Source organism: Jaculus jaculus, chromosome 1 (assembly GCF_020740685.1).
Source record: "Jaculus jaculus isolate mJacJac1 chromosome 1, mJacJac1.mat.Y.cur, whole genome shotgun sequence".
NCBI classification, from domain to species: Eukaryota; Metazoa; Chordata; class Mammalia; order Rodentia; family Dipodidae; genus Jaculus; species Jaculus jaculus.
The window spans coordinates 10,777,052-10,800,198 of NC_059102.1; the positions used below are offsets into that span (position 1 = coordinate 10,777,052).

General features: G+C 53.3%; 2 protein-coding genes across 2 annotated transcripts; both read right to left on the reverse strand.

Moving 5' to 3' along the window:
• Window positions 1-3,627: 3,627 nt before the first annotated feature.
• Window positions 3,628-10,973, reverse strand: Hmx2 (H6 family homeobox 2). The gene is made up of 3 exons (XM_004659270.2): window positions 10,850-10,973; window positions 5,018-5,286; window positions 3,628-4,181 (listed from the first exon to the last, which is right to left on the reverse strand). The coding sequence occupies exons 2-3, from the start codon at window positions 5,283-5,285 to the stop codon at window positions 3,628-3,630; spliced, it is 822 nt and encodes a 273-aa protein (XP_004659327.1). The 5' UTR covers window position 5,286; window positions 10,850-10,973.
• Window positions 10,974-15,246: 4,273 nt separating this feature from the next.
• Window positions 15,247-16,925, reverse strand: Hmx3 (H6 family homeobox 3). The gene is made up of 2 exons (XM_004659271.2): window positions 16,523-16,925; window positions 15,247-15,920 (listed from the first exon to the last, which is right to left on the reverse strand). Exons 1-2 carry the CDS (start codon window positions 16,923-16,925, stop codon window positions 15,247-15,249), a joined length of 1,077 nt encoding a protein of 358 aa, XP_004659328.1.
• Window positions 16,926-23,147: the final 6,222 nt, after the last annotated feature.

Below are 23,147 nucleotides of genomic sequence, written 5' to 3' on the forward strand. Positions count from 1 at the left end.
AAAAATACATTTCAATGTGTTAAAACTCAAACATCGTCTTTTAAAAATGGCCATTGCAAGTCCTTTCTTCCCTTCTACCTTACCTTGCCACACCCAGAGCTGCAGGCTCAGTTTGCTCCATTTTCTGTTTCTAGACTCTTCTAGAAATTCGAAGGTCAAAGGAGTTGCTTCAGTGATGAGAAATTAGCTCCATGAAAGAAAAGCAGTACTTAATCAATAGAATGCAGGAGGTAACTTAGTTTGCACCTCAAAACGTTAATGAAAATTTCATTTAACTGATGCTGTAACTTCTTCCCGCCGCATTTTTTTTTTCTTTGTGGGAGGGAGGAAGACAGTCATTAATCATATAATTTTGTACATAGTGGGGAGAGTAATTTCTGAGGTTAAAGTATTTAACTTTCGCCGGGCGTGGTGGCGCACACCTTTAATCCCAGCACTTGGGAAGCAGAGGTAGGAGGATCGCCGTGAGTTCAAGGCCACCCTGAGACTACATAGTGAATTCCAGGTCAGCCTGGGCTAGAGTGAGACCCTACCTCGAAAAACTAAAAATAAATAAAGTATTTGACTTTCAAGGTACATTCATAAGAAGAAGTTGTTGATCTTTAAGCATGCACACACTGAATTGGATGCAAGTATGATTTCTGGCAATAAACACACACAGCCCTTCTTCCTGCCCCATCGATGCTATTACTGCCAAAAGTTTCTCATTTTCCTTCACCAGCTAGTCCTAGTACTTCATTCTCTATCTCTTCTCCTTCTACAAGTTCAAAAATTTTTAATGCAGTGTCTTATTTGCGTTCTAACTTTAGCAAAATAATTTTATCTCTTGACTTATTTGGTTCCCTTTCCCAGTTGTTTGTTTAATTCTATTAGTGTTTCCAGATTCTGAGCATAAATTACCCACTAATAAAATCTAAGTGTATTTCATTATCCAGTGTGTGTATGATTCAGGTCCCTCTGGGCATGCAGTTGCAGCCCAACTCGATTTGAGTTTTAAGAAACGTCAATCTTTTAAATCCAGTTTACAGCCTGAAACGAGACTGGTTATTTTGCTGATTATTCAAATAAATTGATAGGCTTAAGATAGGAAATCTGGCAGCAGTGGAGACTTGCAGAACATTTTAAACACAAAGGTAAAGCGTGCATGTGTACATATGTAATATTTAGTTATCTGTACGACAGAAAAATTCCTAGAAACAAATTGTACTGTTGGATCACCCAACATGGCTCATTTCTGGATTAGTAAAGAGGATGAAATGTACACTTGGATAAGATCAACTAGGAAAGGGTCATCCCACAAAATCTGAGGACAAACTCACTTTGCCATTAAGTGCTTACAGTGACTAGAGGAAACTACTTCCTGTAAGAGATGGAAGCCTAGAGAGACTGTAGTGACCCAATACTATTAAATCTATTATCAAATCATAACCTACTGTAATGCAGACACAAATGACATGAATGGAATATTCCTCTACACGAAGTTCCTCTGAAGTAATTTACTTGTCTCTTCGTGGAATATTAAGTTGTCACTGTGAGAGGAAAAAATTCAAAAAGGGTCAACTGGAGTATGGGGAGAACTTCAGTGAAATAAAATATGTGTAGACAATAAATCAGGAGAAAACAGATCTACCTCCTGTGTGAGCTCCCTGCCCATCTGAAATGCAAGTAGGTTCTCAACACGTACTGGGTCCCAGGAAATATTTATTGACACGATCTCAATTGAAATGAAATAAATGCAATTGAACCAACCTAGTATTGGCAGGTGCTTTCTTGAGTAACATCCCTCTGACGTCATCTTGAAATAGTTGTGGTTTTATGAAATCTAATGTGAAAGAAAAAATGAACACTATCAGAGCGAATCGTTTTAGTCGGGTATTTTACACAGAATACTGCAGATTATATCAACGTTTACAGATTCTCTGTATATTTCCACAAAATGCAAGTAATGTCGATGTCCTTTGGCTCAGAGACAAGCAAATGATTTCCCTTTCCAGAAAGAGATCGGGGCCTAGGCGCTGCGGACTTCTCGCTCCGGAGCACCGAGTGACGGGGCAGGAGGACAGCTGAGTTCGCCACTCCCACTCGCGGTACCGAACATCCTGCCTCCTCCAAGCTCCTGCTTCCATTCCCAGCGCTTTACCAGGAACAGGTGGCCGCGATCTAAAGAGAGAAAAGGACTTCGATTTGCACAACGGTCGCGAGGCTATTCTGTCTGCACAGCGCTTGTCTAGCCCCGGTGCGGCCGCACTTGTCCCGGCACCCTAGTCCTTGCGTCCCTGGGCCGCGCATCTCTGCCCAACTCCGGTACACCGGCTGAGCTGTGGCCCTTGATCCAACCATCGTGCCACGCACAATGCAAACTGCTAACGACAACCAAAAGAGTGTAGGGAAATGCCTTTGCCTCCTGCGCTTTCTTCCGTCCCCTTGGATCCCTCTTGGGTCGAAGAGTTGCCTTTAGGCGTCACTTCTGGCTCCGCGCAGGACACCCAACTATGTTACTGGCCAGGAAACCCTGCTTTGGCTGGATGCGGGTCGCTCCAAGCTTAAGGTGACAAAGAGACGTTTTACCAGATGTAGGAAGTGCTGCGCGGCTGGCCGGCACCCGGCTGGAGGAGGGCGCGCAGCCCAGCTCCGGCTACGTCGCTGTGTGCCCATCTTTGGCCAAGCCCAAGGCGATCCCAGCTCAAGAGAGGATGTTGTTCACATCCCTGCTTCGTTTACAGTCAGAAGACAACCGCTTCAGGAGCAAGGTCTGCCCTGCCTTTGTCTTTGCGCGGGCTCTAGATCCGCGTTCCATCCTGAGTGCGCCCCAGGCCGTGCCATAATCCTGGGCACTGTGGGGTGAGGGTTAGCAGCACCCGCCACCAGCCGCCTGGACAGCAACAGTGACCGCACCTTTAACCCCTGACCCCAGCTCCACCCTCACGTGGTGTGAACGTGACCTTTACAGACTCACGTTCTGCCACTGAAAATTGCGAAACCCTTCCACGCATTGTCATGCCGGGCAATGAACCCCTCCAAAGTTAGCAACGATGTTTAAAATGTTTTATTTTTTTTTCTCTCTTTAAAAATATTTACAGATCTGTACTCTTCCCCCTTCAGACCCTATCCATCCTCAGGATGAAGGGAACGAAGAGAGGTGATCAGCTCGATATCCAAAACCCGTGAGGGCCTGGCTTAGTCGAGCGAGAGTCCTGGTTACATATATACAAGTGTATATATGGAGGGAAAGGGTACATCTGGTTTCGTCGTTCTTTCCTGATTTTGTTTTCCTACCAGCGCAAACCGACGGGGCCAAAGAAAGAAAGAAAGAAAGAAAAACTCTTTCCCACCACCACTACTACCACCCGAGAATATTCCGTTCCAAAATAGTTTTCACTGCGTGTTGGTTCGTTCGGTTTTGGGTAGAAAAAGAAGGCGATCCGGAGTGAGGAATGCGGATAAATACCCGAAACAAACAAAACAATAAGGTCAGGGGCAGAGGCCATAAATAGAGCATAATGAATACACATGGTGTATTTCTTCCAATTCCTTTCGCCGCGGAGTTTTTGAGCGAGCCGGGTGCGCATGGCCCGTGCGCCGGGCGGCGCGGCGTGCCGGGGCGACTCCGGGGCTCGGGTCGGGGCGTCAGTAGTCGAGCTTGTTGTAGAGGTTGTAGAGCGGTAAGGCCGAGAGGTTGCCGCCGCCGCCGCCGCCGGGGTAGTAGAGCGGCGCGGGGAAGGCGAGCGAGCGCGGCACGGGCACGCGCAGCAGCGAGCTGTCCCGGAACACCAGCGGCATGCCCACGAGAGTCTGCGCCGACGCGTGCGCCATGTTGGCCGCCTCCAGCTCGGCCGAGAGCTGCCGCTTCCACTTGTTGCGGCGGTTCTGGAACCAAGTCTTGACCTGCGTCTCGGTGAGCTGCAGGCTGGAGGCGAGGCAGGCGCGCTCCGAGCTGCTCAGGTAGCGCTTCATGTCGAACGTGGACTCGAGCTGGTACACCTGGCTGCGCGAGAACACCGTGCGCGTCTTCTTCTTGGCCGCGCCCGCCTGCCGCTCCACGCCTCCGCCGTCCCGCGGCCGCTCGGGGCCCGGAGAAGGCGAACCGGCCGGCAACAGCCTCTCCTTCTCCTCCTTAAAGTCCCGGAAAGGCGAGCGGTCCGAACCCGCCGGCCCTGCGCCACCGCTGCCCTTGGGGGTACCTGAGGAACGAGAACAGATGGGAAGGCCGTGGAGCTGCAGAGTCGGGGAGATCCTCGGCTCCCCAACACCACCAGCACCCAGGAGAGGTTGGCAGGGGTCTGCACCCAAAGCCCAAGACCTCAGCCTTGGAGGGGCCCAGGTAAACAGAGCCTGGGGGGAGGAGAGGGTCTGCGCTCCCACCTTTATAAAAACACGGGTGGCGGCTGGGGACGAGGTCTGGAAGGGAGACTTTAATACATCTTAAAGGAGGATTTTTGCTGTGCGAGAACTGAGGCACAGGAGTTCCCCCAGCTTTACAGGGTGGCATCATTTCACAAGCCGTTTGTTTGGAAAACCGTGCTAAGGACTAACGCGGGGCTGTCCTCCGTCAGATGTTGTAAAGGGGAAGCCTCTCTGAAATGCATCATTGTCAATCATCTTAGAGTGCTAATCATTTCGTGAAGAAGAGACAGAGAGGAGGAAAAAAGAGAGGGAGAGAGAGATTGCAGGACACGCAACACCTGACTGGCACACCCCATGTTAGGAAAGAAAGTACCTCGAGTGCAAAAGGACTATGGCCACATCCGAGTGTGCCACGCGCAACGTGTCCGGCCCTCTGTTCACTCTCTCGCCAACGCAGGCTTCCGCCCCCCCCCCCGCAAACGATCTCCCCAAATGCTCGGGGTCTGTGCTTCCTCCACACCCCACCGCCTGCGCCAGCCCGTGCTCGGAGGCACCGCGGCGCGGGCCCCCCCCTCCCCTCAGCCCCGGACCCCCAAGCGGCTGCAGCTGAGACCGGAGAATGCCGTCTCGGCGGGGCGCCCAGGCTGCCCGCCTGAAGTCGTGCGATCCTTACCCAGGCAGGGAAAAGGGATGGGGGGATGGTGCTTGGGGCCTGGCTCCTTGGGGCCGTGCGGGTCGGGGCAGAAGCAAGCCGGCGCCTTCCAGCCTTCGTCGGGCTCCTCCTCCTCGGAGGACACAGACAAGCTGCGCTTCCTGGCCGGCCAGCCTGCGGGCTCCCGCGGTGCTTCCGAAGGGCCCCCGCCCAGGATGGACTGGATGGTGAAGCTGGAGACGCCACCGGCCGCCGGACATCCCTTGCCCACATCTTCCTTGCTGCCCATCCTGGGTTCATAAGAAATCGGAGGAAACCAAGAAGTCCCTTTAGAGAAGGTCTGAGTGGATGGTGGTGCAGGCAGGCAGGGGTGGGTAGGGGGAGGGGCGGGGAGAAAAGTAGGGGAGAGGGGGCGGCGAGGCTGGCGAAAGCTTCCTTCCGCGCAGGGGACACGCGGGCACGGGACGATTGCGTGGGGGGTCCCTGCCCGTGCGGCTCTGGGTGAGCCCGCCCAGCCCCCGGCGCGAATGCCCCTTCCCTCGCCTGCCCAACTCTGCGGGTTTGGGGCGACGCGGAGGCGGCGCGGCCTCATTTGCATAGAGGTTACCCGAACCCGGCCAATCGCAGCGCCGCCGAGCGGCCCCGGAAATTTTCAAAAAGCCCTGGCGAGGGGACGCCGCGCCGGCGTGCGCCGCGAGCACGCCCGAGCCCGGAGGACGCCGGCTCTCCCTAGCCAGGGGCATCTGGGGCCGAAAGGGGCGCAGATTCCAGCTCGCCTTCCCGCTCTCGGACGCCGCTTAGACCCTGGCTTCTCCAGACAGGTGCATTGCAGGACTTGGAGCTAGAGGGGCACCGAGCCCAGGCTGGCGAGGCGTCCAGCACTCAGAGGAACTCCACCAAGCTGCCACCCCTCGCGAGCCCCCAGCCCCGCCCAGCCTCCGTGGAACAGGCTCGCCCGCCCGCCTAGGGGGAAGGGTGGATTAAGTTCCGGAGTGGGATTGACGCTGCGCCCTAGGGCCCCTCAGGGAACCTCAGGTGCCCACAACTTCGGCCTGCAAACCCCGCCCCTGTCACTGGCCTACGGGATTTTAGAGACTGGGCAGCCCTAGAGTTAAGCAATCCAGGTTCAAGTACCAGCACCACCATTTAAATTGAACAGGTCGGGTCCCGATCGAAGCCGCTCTGCCCTCATGGCCCCCTCTCTTCTGCTGCTTTGTGGAAGCCACAGCTAGGGGTGAGAATGCTTCAGAAGGCGTGGAAGGACTAGGAGCGCCCGAGAGATGCCTCCTCAACCTAACCTAGACCTCATAGTGCTCAGCCCGCCTTCTGTGGCATAAATGAATCTCTACTTTTTGGGAAATAGTGGAGGTCTCAGAATTGCTACAAAAATAGAAACACGTTGTTCTTTGGGGAAGAAGAAAAGTAGGTGGTTATGGAGACAAAGTTACTTTGGAGTTTGTTTTTTGTTCTGTTTTGAGATAGGGCTTCAGGCTGACCAAGAACTCATTCTGTAGCCCAGGCTGGCACCCAAGTCAGTGCCAACCTCTTACCTAAGCCTCTCCTTCCCCATGAGTGCTGGCTAAGGACAGAGTTTTGGGATTGGGCAGATTCTATTCAAATATGCGGTAGGTGACATTCAGCAAGACACTTAAGACTTTCCAAGCCTTGGTTTCGCCACTCTTACAATTTGGGGAACTAATGCCCACCTTTCAGGAGGCTGTTGTGAGGTCAGGGTGGATCTCAGTAAACAGTGGTTCCCTCCTTTCTTGTCTGGGCCGCTTTCTGATCCCTGGTTTTTACCGGCTTAATCTCTAGAAACCTGTTAGTTGGTCTAGAATCATCCCAGAGCAGTCAAGATTTGGGACCAGAATCACAAGTTTTCTGTGGGAAAGAATGCGGGAGCAAGGTCCTTGAGACACACCCCAGATGAGCCTAGAGTGGAGGGAGAGGGTTGGTCCCCACCCGGGTCCAGGCTGCACCATGACGGTGCAGTTCCTTCCTCGCCGCACTGCTCCCGGGTTATTGAGTAAAGCGCTTATAATATCATTAGCCGCGGTGAGTTACCGACTGCGGCCCTGCCCGTGGCAGAACTCTCCTACTTAACTCCTCAAAGGGCTCGTTAATGGGCTAATTGATTAGGGGTCGGTGGCGCAGCCGGGACGGGGGCAGGAGAGAGGGCGGGGGTGAGGGCGTGAGGAGCCTGTGCGCCGGGGCGGGAGGCGGGCGAGGGGCAGGTGCCGGCCTCCGTCACCGCATTAACCTCTTCAGGGCTCGGCGGCGGGGTCGAGACACATTACAAATGGTCAGCTTTAATCATGGTGTCAGCTCATTAACCCGGAAGGACCCAGCGCTGAAATACAATTTGTGCGTCCTGTTATGTTGGGACCATGGCGCAGGCTCCTGGGCATCGTCGCAGCAGGTCCGGGCGCAGCTACTGGGATAGAGGGGGAGATCCCATACTCCACTCCCCCACTCACCGCGGCCTCTCACGAAAACCTAGCTGGGCTCTGTTTCCAGAGCTAGAGCCAGGCAGTCCCCATTGAGAACTTGCTGGCCAACTTGGTGGGGGGCAGAGCTAGTCACCCTACTAAGGAAGAATTCGTCGAGCAAGGGAACCTGAGTGGATTCAACTTTTGGGAGCTATTGGAGCTGGGACTGCTCATCTTTTTTCTCTTTTGGAGGAAGGGGAGGGCTTTGAAGCAGGGTCTCACACTAGCCCAGACTGACCTGAAGCTCACCACCTATAACCCCAGTGTTTAGAAGGCTTGTGCCATCATACCAGGCCATTATTGGTTTTAATCCTCACAGCAAATGTGACCTGGTTCTTTACTCCCATTGTACAGATGGGGAAACTTAGGCTTGGGAAAAATAAGCGAATAGGCACGTATAGTAAGAAAGATTAGTAGGTAAGTTCGTTCCTCTGCCAATATCACACCCTTGCAATAGGGCAGAAGGAGGCAGACATTAGCCATCAGCTTAGAGAACAACGTGAGGAGGACTGAGGACGCTAATCATCGCCAGAGCATGGGGTACAGTCTGAGTAGGGTAAAGAGCTCAAGGAATTGAGACCTCTCTCAAGGCAGAGACTATAGGTGGTGGCCACTTACTGGGGAGCTGAGCCTGAGAACCCTAAAGCAGAGTACTGAGAAACCATACGACCTCACTGCTCCCATGTTGGTTTGGAAAGTCAAAGGGAGCATCTGGCCTGGCCTGCCTTTTCACTGGCACTGAGGGAGTGGTCTTCACCACACTGTCAAACAATCGAGTGGTAGCGATGGGCACAGGCAGTGGGAAGGTCTTCCAAGAGATCTGACAGACTCTGGGACTCTACCCTGTGGACTGCAGCTCTCCTGTGGTCCCCTCCACTGGTGGGTCACCTGTGGTTCTCCAGCACTGACAACAGTCACATACAAGTGGCAATGAAGGCTAAGACATGATCTTCCACTCTTCCCAGTCATTGGGGCATCTCTGAGAAAATCTCAGCAAAATTACAGAAGCCAGTTGCCCCCACCCTCTAGCTCCCCGCCCCCACCTGTGCTGCTGCTACAAAACCCAGAACGCACCACTCACAGACTGGGTTTCTGCACCCTCAAGGGGCAATCCTAATGCCCCCGCGCCCAACTTGCCCCACACTTATCTGCAGATAGATCTAGCCCTCCTTACTTCACTGTTTAATAGCTGATATCCTAGGAGTTACTTTTTTGCCTCGTATGGGAACTCCCTGTCACCCTCCTAGGAATTAGGCATATCCAGGGCCCAAGGAGTAATAAACTTTCCCAGACTGAGAGGACGCTTGAAGTTTCGGTCCCAAGATTATGCAGCTGCTCAATATTAAAGCGGCCCAGAGCAAACTTGCTGAGGAGCCTAATAAAAATTGATCCTCTCTGCTCTGCGGCAGTTGGGAAATAGGCTGGCTGAGCCGGGTAATAGTGGAAGCAGGCTCCCTCCGAAATGACAGATGAAGTCATAAACAAGTTTGATCTTGGAATCAAGCTTCGATAAATATTAAACACAGTCTCTCCCCCCCCCTTTACGGGACTGGATTATGATATATGGCGCGTCCAAACTTTAAAATAAGGAAATACCAGAGAAAATGATCTCAATAAATTTTCTAAGTATAAACGTTGATTATGTTTCGATTTTCATTCAAGGGCCTCTGCTGTTCGTTCTTTGGTGCAAATGACATCTCGCAATAGGCTTTTGGGGAAAGGGGCTCCCTATTTGAAAAAGAGAGCCCCAGAGGTGTACAATTTATGTAATCTGCGGCTGGAAAATGAATTGTGTAATTTATTGGAAAACAGAAAGTCATGAAGATTGGATCAGCATAGCCGAATCCCAACACCCCCCTCCCACATCCATCAAGTTCCAATTAACAGCCTAACCAGAGAGCTTTAATGGGTTTCCAATCTAGTGGCCTGATAGACTCATCAATTCCTCTGGGAGAAATTAAGAAAATCGACCGCCCCTTGGCGACGCAGTGTCATTCCTTTCTGCAACTATATGTCAAATTAAAAACACAATTAAAATTTAAACTGTTTCAATCAAAGGGTGCCCTGCAACCTATGTTTCACTTAATAGAACTTTGATGAAAATCTGATGCGTGCACTCCATCACCGAGGGGGGCGAGGGCGGCCAAGGAACTCGCAAGAGAAGGGGATTCTTTATGTCTCTTTAAGACATTAGCACTGGGGTGAGGGACACCTGGTGACTCTGCATTGGTGACGGTCAGACTAGCTGAGCTCCACACTCTCTCCTGCTCTTCCGTCAGCACGTTTTCCTGTCTATACTCTGCAACCAGAAAGGGTCTGTTCGTGCCCTGGTGACTCATCTCTTTGGAGCAGCAGCTAAGGGGGGGATCTGGGACTGCACATCTCCTGGAAGGTGGCCGGCTGTAGCCACCAGCTGTCCCTTGCCTGGGGCTCCCCAACTGCCCTAACTCTCTAATGATACTTTCTGGAATCACGGAAGGGAGAGTGGGGGAGGAGTCTCACACAAACAAATATGTACCCCAGTGGGGACTAGAGCTGTTATACTGTCCACCCCAGCTCTCCACCCAATCCTCCTGCAGGGTACTTTCCTGCCAGAGAGGAAGTGACAAGCGAACCCCAAATCTCAATCCAAGATCCTTACAGGAGGCACAAAGCAGTGCTTCAGAGTACATCCAGGCTACTTAGTTTTGAGGATCTTTAGCCCCTTTGTAGATTAAAAGTCAGCATATCTGCTCTGCACACAGAAAACACTCGCATGCACACACAGGCGGCGCGCACTTTCCCAGACGTGTGCACCCAGACTCAAAAGCTTGCTAGCTTTGCCAAGCAGAAGAAGGCCTGCGGATACCTCCTGGTGGCAGGTTGAGTTTGGGCAGGAAGCAAAGAGGAGGGGCCAAGCAGATGGCTCTCACAGGGCCACGCAGGTCCTGGCATGGGTGTTGTCCCCTGGGTCTGCCTGGCTGCTTAAGGGATTTCTGCCAGGCTCGAGATTCTTGAGCCCTGTGGCCCTGCAGAGGCTCTTTTCCTTGGTTCCTTTGTTTAGTTTAAGTTGAGCCACTAAGGGTAAGGGGTCCCCTGGCTGGGCCATTGGACAGCAAGAAGTGGACAACTGAGAGAGGTGGAGTAAAATGGAATCTCTGAGGTGGTCAGGGGCCAATCCAACAATGGCTCCGCCCACAAAGGGGAGGGGAGTTCATCCCTCACCCGCAGAAGGATGGAAGTTGGTAGCAGCCAAGCCCCCTCAAAAGACCAGTACCAAGAGTTAGGCCTCATCATAGCACTAGAAGCCCAAGTGGCTCCCATGACTCCAGTCCTCTTCCCTCGGCCCTCATGAAGCCACAGAAAGGAAACAAGTGCCACTAACCTGGCCTCCTCCTCCTCCTCCTCCTCCTCCTCTTCACCTCCACTTCCAGTTTCTCAGGCGAGAAGCTGGCACTCTGAGGTTCTCACGTTGTGGCCTCTGACTCTGGCCTTCCAAGGGGTTGTCCCCAGGTGGAATGCATGCCAGTGGTAGGGGGCAGTTTATATCTGTCTTGCTGTTGTTTGATATATACACACCCACTCTATTTACTACCAAATAAAAAAAATACATCTGTGTTGCCAACAGAAACACTTGGCATGCTGGCTCCACGCTCTCCCAGGGCCCGAAGGCACTCAGAAGTGCTCAGAGCACAGTGGGCAGGTCTTGGCCTCATGGGAGTATGAGGGTCCCCAGTGAGGTGGTGATCAGGCTCCACTAGTTTGACCAGGTGGTTTTTTGAGGAGACAGCAGGCTACAGACCTGTCCCGGGGATTCTTAAGCTTGGGCAATAAAAATGGGAGCGCAGACGCTTTGCTCCCTGCCCTTCCACGCCAGTACTCCCAGTTCAGCTTAGCCTGGGATCACTGCAGAAAACCAGTGGCCCAGGGTCATTTTGAACAAAGTATATGTCTATTTCTATGCCCTGGCCATCAGAGCAGGGCTAAACACGTAGGTGAGTGACCGTGCTAGAAGCCCTGGGCTCCTGCGTCTGCTGAGGAATGTGAATGTGAGGCTGTGTGTGTGTGTGTGTGTGGTATGTCAGGCGTGAGAGGAGTATGCTGTGTCCTTAGCATGTGTGGCAGTAGAAAAGATTTAGCAGCGGAGGTGAGGTTATTTGCATTGACTTGGAGACTGATTGAAGAGCAGGACAGATCCAAAGTTAGGGTAGACAGAGAGAAAGCTAGCTTCCATGCCTGAAAGCAAGGTGAAGGCTTCATTGGCAATGTCCATTCAGTGTCCTACAATAGGGGACCCCAACTAGCCCTGTGGAATGTCAAGAGGAAAGTCTGGAGGCTTTATAACCCGCCACCCCCATCCACACACTAACAGCCTTCTTTGATGATTGGTACCAGTAGCTCCCAGCTCTCTTTGCAAAAACCCGGGAGGGTAAGATGACAGTCAACCCCCCAGGCATGACAGACAGCAGCTCCCATAACCAGTTCTTGACATGAAGGATCAAAGACACTGACTGGAGGCTTCCTGCTTGGAGTGGCTTCTGCATGCCATGTCTCCCACCCTGGCTGTATATATGATGAGGGCAATGAGAGAAAAAGCCAGGACCCCAACAAGCTGGAGGAGAAGCCTGCCTTTTCCATGTCAGTCGGCTTCAAGGCTCAGGCAGCTACCAGTTGGAAGGCCACGTGAGCACGGCTCCCCTGATCCAAGGCGGTCCTGTGTCCCTGGGGTGGGGAGACTTGGCTCAGAGTGGCATTAGGTCCTAAACTGGAGAAAAAGGGTGGCCGAGGAGATCAGGACGAAGGATAAGCTATGCTTGCGAAGAACCAGTTATTTCTCGACTTTCAAAAGACCAGGTCAGTCAAGAACCGTTTTCTAGAAGCCAAACAAATAAAGAAGTATTTTCTTGGCATTTGATAATATCATGTTCTGGCTGTAAAATCTGCGGACATGTTTGCTATTGCAACATTATTTTTAATGAGCTGTTACTGGCCTGTCCCACAGTTAGTATTGCCAACAGTATAAAGGCATTACTCTGTTTGCAGGTAACACAAGGAACAACATATTTTGACCCCGATTTTCTGTTTAGTTTTCATTTACGACATATGCCCTCGTTTTTATTCCAAACCAGAGGGAAATAAAGGGAGATCTATCTTTACTGGGGTCCAGACTAAAATTTTGCCATAAATACGCATGCCGGTTTATTTGGGGGCAGTTTTCCATCAACAGAAAACGAGAGTGGACATTTCAGCCACAGTGGAATCAATTGTGCAGGCTCAGTTGGAGAGGCTGGGCATGGCGGCCGGAGGAAAGGCCGTGCAGGCAGGCGCTCCCCAGCGGTGGTGCCCTGGCTGCCGCAAAGCTCTGGGGAATCTCCTATCTTCCGGTTCTTCAGCCCCCCCCCCCCCCAACACTCACACCCTTCTGCCCTGCTGCTGGGATGTGTGCGCACGCCCCAGCTTGAAGGCAACCGGACTCACTCGGGTTGGCAGGGGGCACCCAAGCACCTGCTTCCCTCTGCAGACCAGTATTGGAGCGCCTCACACCACCCCCTGCGGCTGCCCACCAAGAGTACTGTGCTTCCCAGCGTTGGCCAGGGAAGAGGGACCCAGAAAAGCTGCCCTCGGGGCATTGGAACAGAGAAAGTGTGGTCCAGCGAGCGGGCCACTCCATTGCAGCTTCACTTACTGGCCAGGGTTTCTGGGCGTTTGGCATATCCCCCTCCCCCAAACCCTAGCTGCCCAGCAGCCCAAGTTCCCTCAGCGTTGCTGAGACCTCTCCCCGGCTGTGGAAGAGGGTTTCTATCTCCAGGGCTGGCTGGCCACGATCTCCAGTCTCATCCTTTCCCAGTTAGACATGACCACCTGCCTCCAGAGACTGCTAAGCTGCAAGAGGTGCGATTCCTCCTTTCCTCCACCCTAGCCCCAATTCAAGCCACCAGGCCCTTAGCTAGGCATATTAGGGACGCCCTGCTTTAAAGCTCTTGGGTCATGGAGGAACTGTGGCTTGGGAAAAGGAGAGGCCGAATGAAGCCTTGCATTTAGAAATCCCAGCTCAATTTTTCGAACTAGATAAATCTAGGTCCTCACTGTCCTTTCCTATTCTTCTCTGCTACCTGCACATTTCCAGCCACATAAGATACTGAGGAGGTGGCATCCCTGGTCCTGAACAAAGCCACCTCTGTCTCTTACTCGCACAAGGATTACAGGGGTGTGACTCCCAGTCAGATTTAGAGAGCAGGAAGGGAGACACTGAAAGAGCCTCCCAGGCACCTGCTCTGGGGTGGGGGGGATTCAAACTTACAAACTCAGACAACACTAAAGGCTTCATTTTTCTTTTCTTTTTAATTAATTCAATTTCACAACAACATTAAGTGTAACAATATTTTGTGGGCTTTTTCTCTTTTTCTTAAAAAGGGACTGAACCCTGGTAGAGGTAAGGGAAGAGAGGAGAGACAAACTAGTCAGGACAACAGAACAACAGGTGAAGCCGACAGAAAAAAAAGAAAGAAAGAAAGAAAGAAAGAAAGAAAGAAAGAAAGAAAGAAAGAAAGAAAGAAAGAAAAACAGAGCAAAGAGCCCTGCGGAGGTTGAGGGCAAATTTTACAAGAAATCTGTACATTTATCAAATAAGTTAAGATTCTCCTAAGTTGATTGTCCTTCACTTAAAGCGCTCCCGTATGCCTGACTTACTCCTCTGAGCATCGCTACCTGTCCTCGGGTTTTTTCCTTCCCCCTTTCCCCTGCTGAATCTTCCCTCTGCGTTAATGACTATGATTACCGTGGAAAGGTCCTTATCCCTCACGCAGGAAGGAGCAGGGCTTGTAGGAAATTTTGTACAATATTGCACAGTTCAAAGTACAATAGTTGTTCTAAAGCAAAAAGGTAGGAGGAGAGGATAATAAAACAAAATAAAACACAAAAGCCATTCTCTCAAAACAGGGGGAAATGACAGGAATATTATTAATAATAATTTACTGACCAGTGACGTTCCCCAAGTAGATGCTATTAATAAATAAGACCACTGGAACCCAGCCAGATGTGGAGCCATTTCGATTTTCAGTTCCGATATTTGACTGTTTTGTCTCTTCACTTTAAACACTCGTGACTAGAGAATTCTTCAGTCACAAAGCAAGACAGATGACGAGGTTAATGGCAGCAGATAGACCTGTGTCCGGTTCTCACCAGATGCTGAAAACCGGAGAGTAACTGATTGGGGGTGGGGAACAAGAACCACACCCAGAAATGCAGAAATAATAGCATTACCAGACGAATTCTTTCTATTTCTGGATTCTTAAAGTAGTTCTACAGAAAAAAAAAATGAATAAACTAGAGGGACTCGGATTCTGCGCTTTTTTTTTTTCCTTTTATAAAAATTAAGCCCCAAAGAGCCAGAAATGATGAAAATTTAGGGGGAGGACTGCACATTTTACAAAAGCTTTCTAGCTGCAAGATTTGACCCGGGAATTTGGTCTTTTTTCTTTTTTCTTTTTTCCCAATCCCCCCCCCCCCTCTTAAATAGTCACCTAAACCAAAAGTTGAGAGGAGAAGCGCCTCAAATCCACTGGGGGATGAATTGCACGAGAATGCATTGCAAATACTTACAAAATGCTACTGATTGGGGGTGGGGGATGGGAGGCCAGGCAAGTGAGCCGAAAAGCCCCGGCTCCCCCCAAGGCCTGCAGGACATCTTGACGCCCGCGGCCCGGGGTTGAGGGGGGCCCAGTCTCCTCCGGGGTCCGGACAGGTGGCCAAGTGCTCCCCCTCCCTGTCCCACGTCGGGCCTCAGACCGGCCGTAGGAGCGGCACGGAGGAGACCACGGGGTGCGAGTAGTAGACAGGGTGCGGGAAGGTGAGCAGCGGCTGGCTGACGGGCACCGGGGCCCCGGCGGCCGCCGCCGCCGCGCCCTCGGCCGCCGAGTTCTCGTGGTAGAGGATGGGCACGCGCACGATGCGCTGCGCCGCCGCGTGGCTCAGGTTGGCGGCCTCCAGCTCGGCGGCCAGCTGCCGCTTCCACTTGTTGCGGCGGTTCTGGAACCAGATCTTGACCTGCGTCTCGGTGAGGTGCAGCGACGCGGCCAGGCCCGCGCGCTCCGAGCTGCTCAGGTAGCGCTTCATGTCGAAGGTGGACTCGAGCTGGAAGACCTGGCTGCGCGAGAACACCGTGCGCGTCTTCTTCTTGCGGCACGCGGGCTTCTTGTCGGGACTCTCGGCGCCCTTCTTCCAGTCCTCGGTGCCCGGCGTCGTCGCCGCCGTGCCCACGGCCGCCCCGGCCGCGCCCGCCGCCGGCTCGCCGTCCTTCTTGCCTTCCTCCGAGTCGCTCTCTTCCAGGATGATCTCGTCCGGGCTCTTGGAGTCCAGCTCCTTGGGGTCGGGCTCGGCCTTGAGCAGCGGCTCCGGCGAGTCGCGGTCGGTGCCCGAGGCGGGGGAGGAGTCTCGCAGGAGCGCCTTCTCCGAGGCTGGGGAGACAGACAAACGGATGGCACGCACACACAAGCACAACAGCACAGCCGTGAGCGCACGTGCACCCGAGTTTGGGGGCTGCGGGTCCACGACCCGCGCTGGCCTCCGGGCCTAGGGCCCTCAGGCCTCGGCACGCCCGCGCTCCGGGGTCCCCTGGCCTCCGCAGACGCTGGCAGCGCCACCACGCCCTCGGCTCCCTTGCCAGGGACCAGCGGGGGAGAAAAAAAAATCTGCTTTTGAGTTTGGGGGTCACCAGAATTGACCCAGCCAACCAGGCCGGGGAGGGGGCCCAGCCTAGACTGTCCAAAGCCACCCGGTGCACACGGGGAGGCCACTTTTCCGGCGACGCGCCGCACCCACGGCTCCAGTGGCACCTCTTTTCTCACCAAGTGGGATAGGATTCCCGGGGCGCAAAGCAAGCGCGTGGGGATCAGATGCGGGCGAGGGGCTGGAGAAAGTTGGCCAAACCTTGGATTTGGGGCGTGGGGAGAGGTCTGTGAGTGTGTTTGGGGGGGAGATGAATCGAAGAACGCTGTGGGCGGGGATGGGACGGGCCCGCGGAGGGTGGGAGAATGAAAGTTCAAAGAGAGGTCGGTACCTTCAGGTCGAGGGAGGTGGCCGCCGGCGGGGGTCAGGGTGTAGGGGTACCACCAGGCCGGGGAGCGTTCCAGGTAGTGCGCTGGCAGGGCAAACCTCTGCGCTGGGATCTCAAAGCGGGGGAAAGCCAGGTCGCCCACCTGCGAGAGCGCGAAGCCCGCGGCGCCCTCCAGGGCCCCCTTGGCTGCCGCGGCGGCGGCGGCGGCGGCGGCAGCGGCGGCGGCCGAGGCCGGAGCGAAGAGCGTCCGTGGGGGCGGCTGGGGCTTAGGGGGCGGCCGGTGGTGATCTCCGTTGAGCAGGTTCTTGATGGAGAACGGGGATTCCTTGGGCGCCGGAGGCTGGGGCGGCGGCTGCGGGGGCGGTGCGCTGGCGGTGCCCGAGGCGTCGGGCCCGGGCTCCGGCATGGTCCCCTCTCCTCCGAGTCCCAGGGAGGGAGGGAGAGGGACAGGCGAGCGGCGGGGCGAGCAGGCTAGCGGCCGGAAATCAGACCATAAACGCAACTCAACTCTGGGGCTCAAAGTCGGGGGCCGCCCCGGGCGCAAATCGAGCCGCGGGAGGGCGGGGTGAGGACCGGGCCGGGGCGGGCTCGCATGAGGGAGGGGTCCAGAGGGGCGGGGAGCGGCCCAGCTGCGGCGGCACTCGGGGACCCCGGGGGTGGGGGTGCTCGGCGAAGGCTGCAGCTCCCCGGGAGGAGGCAGCGAGAGCAGTCCCCAGCTATGGGGATGCGTCAATCCGGCGCCGGATGCTAATGATGAAATCAAAATGTCATCCAAGTTAAATGCGGGGAGTATACGGCGATTGGGCGCGTACAATGGCAAATGGGATTAGGCCGAACAAGGCGCAGCCGAGCCCGGGCCCCGCAGCCGCCTCCGCCACCGCCCCCTCCTCGCCTTCCCTGGGATTTTGGCGCTTTGGCTTCGGGCTATAAGAGCCCGGCTGTTATTGGCTTTATATAGTCCAATTAGGCAGCAAATGAGGACAAACCTATTAGCACAAAAGGATATTGGCTCCCGCTAAAGAGGCACTCGGAGCGCTCCTACCAGCGCGGGAGGCGAACGAAACACCGGGAGACGGCGGCGCCCCCCGGGCGGCCCGAGCGCACTGACGGTCGCGAGCCGGGAACCGGCGCCTCCCTCTCCAACCCCCCCCTCCTTGCGGCTGGGCCCCGGCTTCCCGCCGTCGGGCTTGCGGGAGGGGAGGGAGGGGGAGGAGCGGGCCCGGGTCACCTCGGGGTTATCCGCGTCTGCAGCTGTCGTCCCCCCACCCCCAGGGGCCTGCAAGGGGCCCGCTGCCCCACACGGCTGGAAAGCCACGGCCGCGCGGGCTCAGGAGGTAGGACGGTGCCTCGGCCCGCGACCAACTCGCTACTTCCTACATTTGGGGGTGGGGGTCCGATGGCCTCATTATTACCACCCCTCCCCAAAACTCGCAGAAAAGGGTGCGGCCAAGTAGGAGAAAATTTGGGTTTCCCACCCACCGTCTGGCCGCGGGAGAGAGTCCTCGCACTGAGGCTGCGGGCTCGGGAATCCGCGTAGCCTTGGCCTTTGGCCGGAGGAAGCGTGAGCCTCCAGGGAGCGCGGGTGGTGTGCGTCCTTGCGCGCCCGCGGGCGCACACAGCAAGCACCTGCCGGCGCCCGAGCCACACCTGGAGGCTGCCAGGGAGTCGGGGTGCGCGCGGACCGCTGCGCTCTGAAGAACGTCCCTCGGCCCCGGAGGGTGGTCCCCAGGTCGAGGACTCACTTCTGACCTACCGTCCGAATATCCTCCGGGAAGCCTCCAGGTGGCCCTTGGCGCCCTACCCAAGGCTTATTAAGGGGCTTCGAAAACCTTTTCTAGGTCGTGACCGGAGGAACGACGTGTGCACCAGATCCCTAGAGAATCACTATGGGCCTCTGAATCGAAGACTATTGGTCTCCTCTGACTTTAAACACAGCTCCCCGGGTCAATGTTAACTAGATTTAGGAAACAAATCAAAAGTGTTTTGGGGGTGTGGGTGGGGGTCCCTTCCAAAGCGATAGCTTTTCCGGTCCTAGAAAGATAGCAAACTGTCTTCCCTGGTGGAACTCCCAGTCCACCAGAGGTCTTTCTGTGGTCCCCTGCCCCTCCCCATCGCTTTCTTTGTCCACCAGGTTGAATCTTGCCCAATTCAAGGCCGTCCAGCGTCAGCCGACGCCACTGATTTGGGTTCTCAAGTGAAAAGCCAGTGTATTTTATTTTTCTGCGTTAGGGCGCCAGATTCTCTTCCAGCAACTGCTGCTGGTCGCATTTAAAGTTTTAGCATTCACCTACCATAGTCAGCCCCACACTTGCTTTGTAAGCGGTGCTTTGGTAAACAATTGTTATTATTCCTTGGAGTTTGTACAAGGCTTTACTGGAATGCAAAACGGCACACTACCCAAAATCTGACTTGGAACCAATCACAGACCAGAGACTCAAGCAGGCTGGGTTTTACGCTGGGGTTTTATAGGTGGAGAGAGGTGTCTAGAGAGGAGAACGGACTTGAATTCACTCAACCGGCGCTGAACACCGAGGTCATGTCCCCCCCCCCTCAGCGCAGCAACCGTTCTACGAGTGCAGTGTGCTTGGGTCCGGGGCGCACCGTTACGCACCGAAAACCCAGAGGTGGAGCGGGCGGCGGAGAGCGCGCCCAGGCTGTGCGGTGCAGAATCCGAGAGAGGTGCCAACTCGCTAAAGTTCGCACACACCGTCGACCTCCCCACCCCAGACCAGGAAAGGCTCCCAGTCTCCTGGAAAGGGAGGGGTTGGGCATCAGTGACTGAGGGCTTGTCTAGCCTGAGAAGCCCTGGATTCAACCATCAATATATATAATAGAAAAAATAAAAACAAAAAAGTCTACCCGTACCCGCCTCAAAAAAAGAAAGAAAGAAAGAGTCCTGCAAAAGGCTCCGTTGGAGGAAGTGGGCTCTTGCAGACGACAGCTCAGGGCTAGACCTAGACATCCTGCTCGGAAGAGTCCCAGACAGCCAACCCTGTCCCTTGCCGCGAGATATTCCTCATCTCTCGCTTTGCCGCTCTAGCAGCGAGAAAGAGAGACAGAGAGAGAGGGTGAGCGTGTATATTGACTAAAGAGGGGAGTCAGCACCTTCAGTTCGCCTCCTCTGTCTGGACGCTAGGGTTACACAGCAGGATGCATAGAGTCGATCTTTCCTTTCCTTTTGCAGAAGCTCGCGAATTTGGCCCTGGGCGCGGGCACAGCAGTTCACTGGCCCTCTGCTTGCCAGCGCCCACGACGCCATTCAAAGTCAGGCAAACAGCGCCCTCTGTGGGGTAACCTCTAAACCAAGCCCGCAGGCTTTCCTGGAGAAACCACAGTCCAGCGCTAAAAAATAAATAAATAAAAATAAAGACAATAATGCCGGGCGTGGTGGCGCAGGCCTTTAGTCCCAGCACTAGGGAGGCAGAGTTAGGAAGGTCGCCGTGAGTTCGAGGCTACGCTGAGACGACACAGTGAATTCCAGGTCAGCCTGGGCTAAAAAGAGAGACCCTACCTCAAACACACACACACACACACACACACACACACACACTTCAGTCTCCTTCTCTGTCCCATTTATAAAACAAAAACACCTTTTTTGGTCTGAACTACAGAGAGTGAAATCACCCGCAGCTCTCTGAATCTCTGGAGGAGGTCTCGCCTATCCCCCACTGTCTCCCCATTTTCCTGCGCCGGTTTTAGGGCCCATTTTATGCTCCTCCTTGTAGCCTCCTCAGGTGCGTCTGTCCTGCAGCGTGGTATGAGCTCCAGCCAGAACGCTGGGCGAGGCCCGGGAGGATTCATCTTTTGAGGATGGATGGACTGAGGGAGGAAGGAAGAAAGGGAGGGAGGGAGTGAAGATGGAGGAAGAAAGGTATGAATCGATGGACAGACAGAGGCAGAGGAGAAAAGGGAGCAAGAAAAGAAGGAAAGGAGGAGGGAAGACAGGGACAGACAAATGAATGGATGGACAGATGGAAGGAGTGAGGGAGGGATGAACAGAAGGAGGGCATGGGGATGGATGGAGGGATAGATGGATGCTGATTGGATTCATAATTCTCACCACAGGCAGCCTGACAACACCCTGAGGCAATTTTAAACTTTTTTAAAATTAACAACTTCCATAATTACAGACAATAAACCATGATAATTCCCTCTCCTCCCCCATTTTCCCCTTCACAAATCCACACTCCATCATATCCCCTCCCTCTCTCCATTAGTCTCTCTTTTATTTTGATGTCATCATCTTTTCCTCCTCTTATGCAGGTGTTGTGAAGGTAGTGCTAAGCACTGCAAGGTCAAGGATATTGAGGCCAATTTCTGTCTGGACGGTTGCAATCCTACCCTTCCTTTGGCTCTTACATTCTTTCCACCAGCACTTCCGCAATGGACCCTGAGCCTTGGAAGGTGTGATAGAGATGTTTCAGTACTGGACACTCCTTTGCCACTTCTTCTCAGCACTATGGTCATCCCAGTGGTCCCTTTTGGGTCATCCCAGTGGTCACTGCCATCTGAAAAGAGAAGTTTCTCTAACCAAAAGTGAGAGTAGCGTTAATATGTGGGTGTGAATGTTAAGAAAAGTGCTCACAGGGCCATTTGGTGAGCATAATATGTATTAAGCCTGACAACAGCAGGCATTACACCACTAAGGTCATGCTTTCCCCACCGTAGGCTTTTCACTGGGTTTTCAGTTCCAGGTAAGTGTTCCTCCCATGGAGCAGGCCTGTGGTCCAATTAGAGAGTGTTTGGTTTCCCCCATAACAGACATGCCACTATTGCACGCATTCGGTCATTTGGCCTGGCTGGCCAAACTTAAGGCTTATGGTGTCTGCTGTTTTCACCACTGATGACTTCTGTCTCCCATAGGGCTGTATGCAGTGCAGCTTTTCCAGCTTTCTGTCAGCTGGTCTACAGCGAGGAGGTTTTCAGCTCATCTCCAACTTGATTTCTCAGTGAACTTGCTGCCCAGACATGTGGCGTCTTCAGCAGTAGGGTCTTAGCATCTATTTCTGGTGGGTAACTAAGAGCCTTGGCAATGGCCTGTAACGTTTTGGGGGCATCAAGGACCTCCCTGGCCAACAACTCACTGGAAGATGTCTCATCCCTGGCACTGAAATTTTTCTCTTAATAGTCTGTGGCCTCTGGGTATGCTTAAGATTTTTTTGCTGTTGTTGTTGTTGTTGTTTTAAGGTAAGGTCTCGCTCTAGCTCTGGAATTCACTATGTAGTCTCAGGGCGATCCTCCTACCTCTGCCTCCTGAGTGCTGAGATTAAAAGCATGTGCCACCATGCCCAGCTAATATCCAACTTTTTTTAAATAAATTTTTTTGTTTTGTTTTTTAATTGTTTGTTTATTTATTTGAGAGTGACACAGAGAGAAAGAGGCAGATAGAGATATATAGAGAATGGACGTGCCAGGGCCTCCAGCCACTGCAAATGAACTCCAGACGTGTGTGCCCCTTTGTGCATCTGGCTAATGTGGGTCCTGGAGAGTAGAGCCTCGAACCAGGGTCCTTAGGCTCCACAGGCAAGTGCTTAACCGCTAAGCCATCTCTCCAGCCCCTAATATCCAACTTTTATAAAAAGAATGAGGCTTGGCAAAGGAATGCTTAGAACGCACATCTACCACACACAAAAGACAGGTATGTACGTGCACACATACAAGTCAGTGAGAGAACTCTCCCAAGGGAGGGAAGCACTGCAGTGCTCTCTTGGCAGCCAGATTGGAATATTCCTTAGAATAAATGCTACCCACTGACTTACTCATAGAAGCAGGGTGGGGACCCATCAGACTTTTTATTTGTTTGTTTTTGTTTTGCGAGGTAGAGTCTTACTCTAGCTCAGGCTGACCTGGAATTCACTATGTTGTCTCAGGCTGGCCTCAAACTCACAGTGATCCTCCTATCTCTGCCTCCCAAGTGCTGGTATTAAAGGTGTGCGCCACCATGCCCGGCCCATTAGACTTTTAATCCAAACTACAAAGACCCAGAAGGGAGGCCCTCACCACTAACAAAGCTGCTCCTGCTGGTCATATGCGAATACTTACCTCTTTCCACTTGCAGGCCTTTGAGTTATAGGCAGAATGGACAAAGCCTGAAACTGTGATCTTGAGAAAACTAGGGCCCTGTGTCCTGGCAAGCTCTCACTCATCCTTACCCAGGCTACCTGGGATGCTGCCAATGATCTATCCCTTTAGCTAATGAGTGTGACCTTGAGGAAACACATAACCTTCAGAAATGCATTGTAGCCATACCATTCTTGTCACATAGAGTGACTATATAGCTAACTGATCCTTCATGTAAGGGAAATTATTGTGTAAAAGTAGGGCTGGAGAAATGGCTTAGCGGTTAAGCACTTGCCTGTGAAGCCTAAGGACCCTGGTTCGAGGCTCAATTCCCCAGGACCCACTTAAGCCAGATGCACATGGTGGCACATGCATCTGGAGTTCATTTGCAGTGATTAGAGGCTCTGGCCCACCCATTCTCTCTGTGTGTGTGTGTAATAAACAAATAAAAATAAATCTTTAAAAAAGTGTTTTTTTCATGCCCATTCTCTCTCTCTCCCTCTATCTGTCTTTCTCTCTGTGTCTGTCGCTCTCAAATAAATAAATAAATAATTTTTAAAAAAAGTTT

What these genes read in the sequence shown, in the direction of transcription:
- Hmx2 (XM_004659270.2), bottom strand. Translation starts at nt 5,285, where the DNA reads ATGGGCAGCAAGGAAGATGTGGGCAAGGGATGTCCGGCGGCCGGTGGC. An exon ending in CATCCCTTTTCCCTGCCTGG is followed by an intron (nt 4,182 to 5,017) that starts GTAAGGATCGCA and finishes CTCGTTCCTCAG; the next exon opens with GTACCCCCAAGGGCAGCGGT.
- Hmx3 (XM_004659271.2), bottom strand. Translation starts at nt 16,925, where the DNA reads ATGCCGGAGCCCGGGCCCGACGCCTCGGGCACCGCCAGCGCACCGCCC. An exon ending in CCACCTCCCTCGACCTGAAG is followed by an intron (nt 15,921 to 16,522) that starts GTACCGACCTCT and finishes CTGTCTCCCCAG; the next exon opens with CCTCGGAGAAGGCGCTCCTG.